The sequence below is a fragment of the Schistocerca piceifrons genome, chromosome 3, assembly GCF_021461385.2.
Source record: "Schistocerca piceifrons isolate TAMUIC-IGC-003096 chromosome 3, iqSchPice1.1, whole genome shotgun sequence".
NCBI lineage: Eukaryota > Metazoa > Arthropoda > Insecta > Orthoptera > Acrididae > Schistocerca > Schistocerca piceifrons.
In genome coordinates, this window is record NC_060140.1 from 179187930 (window position 1) to 179198954 (window position 11025).

General features: G+C 38.8%; 1 protein-coding gene across 1 annotated transcript in view; it reads left to right on the top strand.

Annotated features, from left to right (window-relative positions):
* Nucleotides 1-10548, top strand: part of LOC124788357 — a 95496-nt gene extending 84948 nt beyond the window's left edge. Inside the window, exon 9 of the mRNA XM_047255622.1 lies at nucleotides 10276-10548. Within this exon, the coding sequence (XP_047111578.1) occupies nucleotides 10276-10327 (52 nt within the window). The 3' untranslated portion in view covers nucleotides 10328-10548. The remainder of the gene's footprint in view (nucleotides 1-10275) is intronic.
* Nucleotides 10549-11025: the final 477 nt, after the last annotated feature.

Genomic DNA, 11025 nt, shown 5'->3' on the forward strand with positions numbered 1-11025 from the left:
TTTCCTGAAGCCACAGAGAAGCACAAAGGCCTTTCTAAAGAATTTGACGTGCCCAGTGTCAAATTTGGAAATTAGGTGGGAGAAATTTTCTCTTCCTCCATATTGTGCCAGTGAGGAAGGTTCCCATGGAATACTGTTTTTCCACTACCGGAATTGACGTTAAGAAATTGTCACAGAAAGTGTGGTACCCCTTGTTCATGTAATTACCAAGAGCAAGTAATTTTGTAATAACTACATAGCCTAATTCGTGCTCTTTTATCTCCACTATGTCAGCTTCACATCTTGCTCCATGGTACACATAAAATTCAAGGCAGTAGTTCACCACAGAATCACATAGCATCCAGAACTTTACACCCCATCTGTGATGATGTTTATTAGGGAGATACTGGATGAGTTGAGAATGAGTTTTAGAACCACCAAGACTTTCGCCAACACTCAGCTGTTGATGAGATGTATAATGGTGACGAAACACATTATTGGCAATGTTCAGCATAATATCAAACTTTGCAGTGGGGTCATATGCTGGATGACCAGGAGGGTGCAATTTTGTGTTGTCTGGAAAGTGGAAAAATTTTAGGAGCAACTGAAATCTGTTACGCGAAAACATTCGGGAAAACCATGGAGTTGCCATATTTTCATCTGTAGACCAGTAACTAAAAATTGTTGGTTTCTTTATGAGTCCCATATTTAGTATTACTGCCACAAAAGCCTTCATTTCTGGAACTGAGGTAGGATACCACTTTCTCACACAAGAGTTCACTGATAAATTGCTGAGCATATCAGTTTGTTTCTGTTGCGATTATCGTAAACAGTTGCAATTGGCATAGCATTTATTGGTACCTGCTTGGGGCCTGGTAATTCTGAAAACATGAAGCGGTGTGGAGCAGGATTGTCCAACTCATCAGTTCCAGTTTCAGCAAACGTGTCACTGTCTGCAGTCAATTCTTCAACATCGTCTTCATCGCTGCTGGGTGCAGATTCAGCTATTGATGACTCATATGATGAGATATCACCACTAGACCACTCATAGATCGATCCACAGTCTGAAAAACGTGCAAAATCGTTCTCACTTTCACTACTTTCCGTGGTATACATCGCACGCAAATGAGACTTCTTCCTTGGCAGCGCCATAGTACCTTCAAAATGAATGAAAACCAACCTTGTTTTTGGAACTCGAAAATATCGATTATTGGCATCGACAATTGAAACAAAGTACTTGATGACTATCTTTTGACCTTTGTTTGTCTGGACAACATCAGTATACCACGATCTGTGCCTTAGTTTGAGAGAAAAGTGCATGTGAATGGCAGTACGATTAGATCGTACATGGCACTTTTCACACATACGGCATGATCCGATTAGATCGTATTTGGCACTAAAAGGGTTAACTTCCATTTATACAATTATATACTTAACATGGTGTCTGTTCTTTCAGACATGTCCAAAAGAACGGACACCATGTAAGTATACAGGAAAAAACTCGTCTAGCTTGAAGAGGGAAACCAGATGGCGCTATGGTTGGCCCGCTAGATGGCTCTGCCATAGGTCAAACAGATATCAACTGCGTTTTTTTAATAGGAACCCCCATTTTTTATTACAAATTCGTGTAGTACTTAAAGAAATATGAATGTTTTAGTTGGACTACTTTTTTCACGTTGTGATAGATGGCACTGTAATAGTCACAAACGTATAACTACGTGGTATCACGTAACATTCCGCCAGTGTGGACAATATTTGCTTCATGATACATTACCCGTGTTAAAACGGACCGTTTACCAATTGCGGAAAAGGTCGATATTGTGTTGCTGTATGGCTATTGTGATCAGAATGCCCAAAGGGCGTGTGCTATGTATGCTGCTCGGTACCCTGGACAAAATCATCCGAGTGTCTGGACTGCTCGCCAGACAGTTACGTTATTTAAGGAAACAGGAAGTGTTCAGCCATATGTGGAACGTTAACCACGGCATGCAACAAATGATGATGTCCAAGCAGGTGTTTTAGCTGCTGTCGAGCCTAATCCGCACATCAGTAGCAGACAAATTGTGTGAGAATCGGGAATCTCAAAAACGTCGGTGTTGAGAATGCTACAGCAACGTCGATTACACCCTTACCACATTTCTATGCACCAGGAATTGCATGGCGACGAATTTGAACGTCGTGTACAGTTCTGCCACTGGGCACAAGAGAAATTACAGGACAATGACAGATTTTTTGCACGCGTTCTATTTAGCGACAAAGTATCATTCACGTGAACCGGCATAATATGCACTAGTGGGCAACGGAAAATCCACGATGGCTGCGACAAGTGGAACATCAGCGATCTTGGCGTGTTAATGTATGGTGCGGCATTATGGGAGGAAGGATAATTGCCCCCATTTTATCAATGGCAATCTAAATGGTGCAATGTATGCTGATTTCCTATGTAATGTTCTACCGATGTTACTACAAGATGTTTCACTGCACGACAGAATGGCGATGTAATTCCAACATGATGGATGTCCAGCACATAGCTCGCTTGCGGTTGAAGCGGTATTGCATAGCATATTTCATGACAGGTGGATTGGTCGTCGAAGCACCATACCATAGCCCGCACGTTCACCGGATCTGATGTCCCCGGATTTCTTTCTGTGGGGAAAGTTGAAGGATATTTGCTATCATGATCCACCGACAATGCCTGACAACATGTGTCAGTGCACTGCCAACGCATGTGCGAACATTACGGAAGGCAAACTACTCACTGTTGAGAGGAATGTCGTCACACGTATTGCCAAATTCATTGAGGTTGATGGACATCATTTTGAGCATTTACTGCATTAATGTGGTATTTACAGGTAATCACACTGTAACAGCATGCGTTCTCAGAAATGATAAGTTCACAAAGGTACATGTATCACATTGGAACAACCGAAATAAAATGTTCAAGCGTACCTACGTTCTGTATTTTAATTTAAAAAACCTGTTACCAACATCCAGACATCTTAGTACAGTTGACAGGTCCTATAGGCGTATTCTCTTAAAAGAAGAACAGACCGAGAATAGAGGTGCTTATGAATCCACGCCAGACAGTCACTTACAGTGACTGGTGACTGCAACGGCTCTTCATGCACAGTATTTGGTTTAACAGTATCCCGAAGTCTCATTTCTGTGTATTCATTGCACCCTGTAGTGTAAAATGTGCCTTGTCATTCCATAACATTTTATCCAGCCACATGTCATCAACTTCAATGAGTGTTGCTTGCAGCTCATGAGGTTTCAGTTACTGCACTGTCCGGATCCTCTACAGGTGCTAGCATAAAATACACTGCAAAACTTTGCATACTGTTGACCATGAGACGGAAATTCTCATGACACTGTACAAGCACTAGCACTACCTGGGACACATGCTGCAGGGTCAAATACAGAAACAGCAACCTCACGAATAACAGGGCACCTTCCAGGCGCCACGTCAAGCTCACCTGTGCTTTCAAATTTCATTATCACCTGCTTTAAAACATTCAATGACATCTGGTCTCTCCTCGGATCTTTCAGTCAGCTCTCCTCAGAACTTTCAGTTGGCAGTACACTCTCAATGCAGCACTGAAATTGCTGTTATTTACGCTTTGATTTCACTATAATTACATTTAAAGGACATGTGCTGATCTTTTATTTACCAACATAAACTTGTTTTTACTGAATATGACTTGCTCCCATGATTATTTATTGATCTATTACAAGATAGTGATTTTACATCTGGCATTTCATGAGGAGCCAATATTTTTCTTAATTTATGGCCAACTTTGAGCTTGACAACATGTTAAGTGTCCTGCAATATATGTTAAAGACACAAAATCAAATACTTGAAAATGACTTAAAAGGCCGAACCCTGGGTTTTACCTAAATAAACAATAAAACAGTCAAATGGTGGTGTGTTCCTTTACAAAATATTGTATGACAGTTGCTCAGCAACATCAAAAACTGTTCACATAAAACAATGTGACTATGAACTCGTGGCCTATAGTCTTGATAGGTATAATGTTCACTCAGATTATGGCTTGTCAAATAACATTGTGGCTGTCATACCGTCGTACAAACAGTGTATGGTACCAGATTTGCACTAGTGTCCACAATTAGAACTCTCTTTTTCCAGTGTAAATCGGTTACGTATTAATGCAGTAGCATATCTACCAGCTTTCACAGCCACACGATAATTACAGCCCATATTGAACCTCCATGAGTAGCTGCACTTTAAGTGTAACCACGTGGTACAAGCATGAAATACAAGAGTTTATACAAGGGAACATACAGTAAATTTTATCAAATCTCAAAGAGTATGCTGATTAGGACATGTGAAGAGGATGGCAAATGACAGGATAACCAAACGAATAATGGAAGGGAAAGTGTACTGCACCAGAAGGAAGGACCAACCCGGAGCTAGATGGCCGACAGTATATGGCCAGTCTTATCAAGACAGAGATCTGATGGTGGAAAAGAAAAGTGAAGAAGAGAGATATTTGGAGGCAGATTGTTAAGAAGACCAAGACCCGTCAGGACTGAAGTACCGAAGAAGAAGAAGAAGAAGAAGAAGAAGAAGAAGATGAAGTTGACTTTATGCAGTGGTGAAGAAATTCTATGAAATCACTGTAAAATCTGTTATGATCAAGGGAAGAACGACTGATAAGAATATGACAGAAGGCAGTGTAGGGAACGCAACCTTGGTCCTTGTGTACCATGGTGTATCAAGAATGTCAGATAAAAATAAATATTATGTCAGTCTGAAATATTTATTTGTGTGTTTCTTTTTCGTGACTTAAGACTGAATAACAGTCCTTTGCCTGATTTGAAAAAAACAAAGCTTTTTCTATTTATAATTTTCGTTGTCACTTGTTATAATATTGCTAAATCTGTATTGTATCTATTTCTCCTCTTGTAAGTGCTACAACAAACAAATCCATATATCTTCTTTAATTTAGTAATACTGTTTAATACTCGCCACATATTAAACCAGATGTATAGTTCAGCTCATTTTCCATCAACAAACTCTCATTTTAGAAATGTTGTTCAACCCTTAAAGAGCCGCTTTCCTCTTTCACCAAGTGCCTGCTCTGCCTCCCTGAGGCACCAGTTAAATACAGGGTGACAATTATTGAACTGTATGGGAAAAAAAGTAAATTAGTTACAAACTATGGTGTGCACACACTTTATTCAACATGTAAACTTCACTACAGATGTTTGGATTTAGGTTATGACATCTTCGATATACCTGCCATCATTGGCGATGATGTGGCACAGATGAATAGTGAAATTCTGCATTACCTGCTGAAGTGTCGGAACATCGATGCTGTTTTCGGCTCAGCAATGCCTTTGGTGTTATTGCTGTACATCTTGTCATTAATATAGCCCCACAAAAAGGGAGTGGTGTGTGTTCAGATCCAGAGAATATGGCGGCCAATCAAGGCCTATGCCAGTGGCCTCTGGATACCCCAGAGCCAGAACACAGCCCCCAAAGTGCTCCGGCAGAACATCAAATGCTCTCCTGCTTTGATGGAGTCTAGCTCCGCCTTGCATGCCATCAAGGAATATCGCACAGATTATTCCGTGAGTGAACATTGCACACCACACAGTCACACATTGAAGGTGAAGATATTTCTTGATTGTGAAATGCAGATTCTCAGTCCCTCCCAAATGCGCTGATTTTGCTTATTGACAAAACCATCGAAATGAAAGTGAGTGTCGTCGCTAAACCGTACATGCATTCACATACTAATTCCCATCATGCCCCATGTCCAACCATGCGGTTTGAACATCCTAACACAAACCGTTCAGAAGTTATGATGATTTTATTCCATATAGTTCAATAAATGTCACCCTGTATATTTGGTGCTACCTCTTCATTTTACATCAATAATTTTCAAACCAGATGCTGAGGTCTGTGGAGTCTTTTTATATACAGCAATTAGGGGAAAAAAGGTAATTGACAAGAAGCAAGAGAAGTACACAAGGAGTAAAACTGCACTGAAGTGATTTAAATAAGCCAAGTGTGACTGCAGAACTAAGTTTTCAGTGTGTCTGAAAAAAACCTAATAAATGGTGTGTGTGACCAGATTTGACTTATGGCAATGCAGTATGTGATGGAAAAACAAAAACTATTTGAAAACTGTTGACTGCTCATAGGGCACTGGAGAGACGCATGTTGGGAATTGTTAGCATTGATGAGAAAATAAACAAATAGATCAGGGAAGAAACAGAAGTGGAAGATGCGATTGTTACTGAAATGAAAATGAAATGGAAACGATCAAGACATGTAGCCAGGCAAATGGATTCTAGCTGGATTCAGAACGTTGTTTGCTGTATTCCAAGAGTTAAGGAAGAAAAGAGACGACGACATATTGGAAGATGTGTAGATGACATTAGGTAACATGCAGGAGCGGAATGAAGGTACATAGGTATAGACCATAATGCATGGGAAAGTTTAAATATTCAGTAGTGGATGTCAAATTGAGTGGAGGTGGCTGTGGTTGTTGTTGTGGTGGTCTGTGGATTTCACTAAGCATAGCTTATATTTCAATAGGACTGAGAAATGGTTGCTTAAGTTCATAACTTTTGATACATCATAGTAGCTGGACTCCCTCTTTGACAGACTTACTGTGGCAAAGAAGTAATTTAATATTGTGTAATGGACTGAGTGACCTGAAGAAGTGGATTCAGGTGCCTGATGAGACTTTTTCCGTGATGAAGTGTAGGTGTTGTGTATTAACTGTTACCATATTGTGAAGATTGTGTGTAAAATGTGCCATTGTGAATGGCAAAGGGAGGGACCATAATCTGCTTCAGACACATTGTCTTTTACTCCAAAAAACACTTGAGAGGCCCATTGGTCGTAACTTCAGTGTGATGTTCAGATCACTATCACTGCAGTGATATGGACTACAGATTTCCCCTACATATATAGATATTTCTGTAGTAGCAGAGCTAGCCCATTTTAGGATGAAAGTATGAGGTGTCGCCGCTTCATAGAGATTCCTCTGATCGCAGTTGTCCAGTCTTTCCTGTTACCCTCCCCATTTCCTAAAGCTCACCAGTCCTTTTCCTTCATCCCTCTTCCTTTCCCCTCAACTCTTCTGCTTGAATAGGTAGCCACTGGCTCCAAAAGCTTGCACATTTCTGCATGTTTAAGATGTTTTTATATGCCTCTGCTTGGTGAGTAGACTTTTTATCTATCCATACTAAATATTCAGTAACTGCCCAGCTACAGATAAAGACAAAGCCTTTTAGATGGTGAGGACTAAATTGGAAAAGATAGGAGAGAGAGGAAGAAAAAGATTATGAAATGAGTTAATGAGTGCTATCAGCAGTTCTTTTAATCTAAGATGTACACGTGACAGGTAGGAGGATTTCAGGAAAAGTTGGAGAAATTCAACTGACTTCTGTATTGAGTGACACGCTCCTCTTGAGAATACCACAAGGAAAAGTGAGAGGATGGAGTAATGCTTTTACTGGATACCAATGGAGAGACAAGACTGGGACTTCTGCTTGTAGCACAAGTCAGTGGTGGTGAAAGTAGAACTTTATTTCAGTTCTGCCAGTGGTGTGTTTTACAACTGCCCATTCTGCATTGGGTACTCTGTGTTACGTTATCTGCTATCCCCAATTCCATTCCAGAACTAGATATAAATCTGCAGAACATTTTCGGAACATACATTGTTTGCACAAACTAGGATACCAACATATTGTGTGGCTTAAGGCCGAACTATATAATGAAAATACATTTCTTGCTCTGCTTTTAACAAAATTCTGTTTTTGGAGTAAGGTCCTGACCCATTCAGACCCTGCTCTTGAAACATTAAAAGCATCACTGGATGATAGTACAAAATGGAAAGCCCCAGAAATGCATGAGTACCAATCATATACTAAAAACAAGAAACCTAAGCCAGTTCTGTTCCAAATTGGAGAGACATCACATAATTTTTCATTCATCATAACAGTGATTCCATTACTTCCCCTTATGTATTGTAATAATTTCTTAGTAACTTTGATTAAGGTTCAAGAATCTAGCTATCATAAATTTAATGAGTGCACTAGCTACAGTCTGAAGATGTGTGGATATGAGCTTCTTTTGTAGTCTATCTCATCAACTTCAATTGGTGCTAAAGATTGTGGAGCAATGAGTGGAAAGAAAACCACCTGTGTGTCTTTTCAAGTAGAATTTTTGAATTTCTAATCTCTCACAATTACAAAACAGAAACATCATGCTCCATTTTGATGATTAACTGAAATATGTACCATATCTGTAGGATCTTTAGGTTAGATATTGAAATACATAGAATAGGGGGATAGGGGAGGTGTGAGGGGGGGGGGGGGGGCAGCAGTCAAGTCCCACATAGCATTATTGGACTTTATTTAGTTTCACTTAAATTAATGTGTGGAATTTGTGTATGTAGATCAACACTATCATGATACCTCAAAATGTTAGGTGTATTACTGTCACGATATCATTATGTAAACTATTTGGATTTAACCGTCCCTGCCTTTGTGCAGAAAATGTGGTGCCATCACAAATTATTTGGTGTCCACTACTGTACCTGAAAGAATTTACATCTTCATTAAGGATAAGCCACATATTTACTTTCAATTATACAGCGTAAGAAAAGTCCTGCAGCCTACAGTCTTAAATGAAATTTTATTTTGTTCTAACCCTAAATACTATTTTTAAGGAAACAAGCATTGACTTTTGTAAGCAGGAAAACACAGGTGTCTACTTTATAATTTTTGCTGACTGTGTGCTCAGGATTTCATTTCTCAGTGAGTAAATCTTATTTAGATGAAAGAACACTCCTTTACAGTGGATTGCTGGCACAAGCATACAGTGTTTGTGACATACTGCTTCACATTTTGTTTAGTATGTTTCATTTGTTCACAGGAGAATACTATTGTGTACAGCCACATCACATGCTGCTGCTGCTGCTGCTGCTACTACTACTACTACTACTACTACCACCACCACCACCACCACCACCACCATTACCACTACTGTAGTATTAGCAGTAGTAGTAGTAGTAGTAGCAGCAGCATGTAATGTGACTGTTTGTAATAACATATTACTAATTTTGTTTTTTGATCTTCCAAAATTGTGTGTTACATTTAGTTCTTTCATTGTTGTAAAAGCTGGAGCCTGATGTTTCTGTTCATTCCAAGCACTGTAAAAGTGGCGTTCACATTTTACAGTGACCAAATATTTCCAGTTTTTCACATACTTATGTCTCACTGATTTTATTTAGTACATAAATGAATTACCTACTTGGTTTTCAAATTATTAGATTTCTCAGTTACTACTACTACTAGTAGTAACTACAAAATCTAATTTGAAAACCAAATAGGTTTTCAAATTATTACATTTCTCAGTTACTACTACTACTAGTAGTAACTACAAAATCTAATTTGAAAACCAAATAGGTAATTCATTTATGTACTAAATAAAATCAGTGAGACAAAAGTATGTGAAAAACTGGAAATATTCTGCCACATTAAAATCTGAAAGTCATAAGACAAACTTAGAATAACTCAGAGAGATGTGCAAGTTAGGCCTGTAATGGTAATTGATGTGTCGACAGAAGTGCCGACACAGTGTGGTTTGAGGAGACCGATATGCACGCTATAAGCTCACGCAGACTGGCGTGAGGTCTGAAACAGGATACGTAATGAATGCTATAAAGAAAAGTACGTAGCTTCTGGAATACTTAACTTTAATTCATCATTTGAATACATCGTTCTTGATGAGACATGCTTCATACGATAACTATTAATTGCTCTGGCGCCTTGCTAGGTCGTAGCCATTGACTTAGCTGAAGGCTATTCTAACTATCTTTTCTGCAAATAAACGAGGCTTCGTCAGTGTTGCATCGCTAGCTAAGTCGTCCGTACAACTAGGGGCGAGTGCTAGTAAGTCTCTCGAGACCTGCCGTGTGGTGGCGCTCGGTCTGCGATCACTGACAGTGGCGACACGCGGGTCCGACATGTACTAAAGGACCGCGGCCAATTTAAAGCTACCACCTAGCAAGTGTGGTGTCTGGCGGTGACACCACAGTAATCAAAGAAATGAGTGAGAATTTTCATATGTGATATTTCTGTAGTATTTGACAGAAACTGTAAGAAGACCACTATCCAGAATATATTTTGTTGAAGTTCTGTGAAATTAATTTTGAATAATTGTTTAATAAATGAGGAAAAGCATTGTTTGTCATTGCTTTTGCCTGTTAATGTTACATTCAATTTTCTTAGTTTTGATTTTTAAAATTTCAGGAAAACTAGTATGGAGGATCTCTGTGATTCAACAGTTCGCAAGATTGACTGATATGATCTGTCATTGAGCCCAATGCGTGCTGAAGCCATAGATTCAGACAATATTCTAGTCAGACCAAAGACTATAGATGAATGAAGGAAATATCTGTGATAGTCAAAACCTTGAAAAGGCATGTAATGTGACTGTACGTAATAACATATTTCTAATTTTGTTTTTTGAACTTCCAGGATTGTGTGTTACATTTAGTTCTTTCATTGTTGTAAAAGCTACAGCCTGATGTTTCTGTTCATTCCAAGCACTTTAAAAGTGACAAAATCACATTATTAGTGAATCAGTTACTTTTTTGTTCTGTCACATGGCTGTGATAGTGGTCAGCTTTATGTTTGTGTTATTGTCATTTGAACTAAATTGAATCTGTTATATAGTTTATATTCAGAAGATGTTGTAGAGCTCAATGTATTTTTTTGTCAGATGTATATATATCATTATGTGATTTCCTTCTAATTTTTGTAAAATGATATGCACAAAATCATTTTTTTAACATTGTGTTATTAAGTAGCACTGAGAAAAAATCTTTCTTACAATGTTATTTGAGTTACATTTGAAGTATGAGAGTGAAATAGAAACAATGAATAATTGTCTGGCCATAAGAAGCATACATTTTCAAAACTCGTGTGTCACGTAAAGGTGTATTAAGATCGTCATTTGTGTTTGTGTACGTATATTACCTGAATTCTTTGTATCAAAAG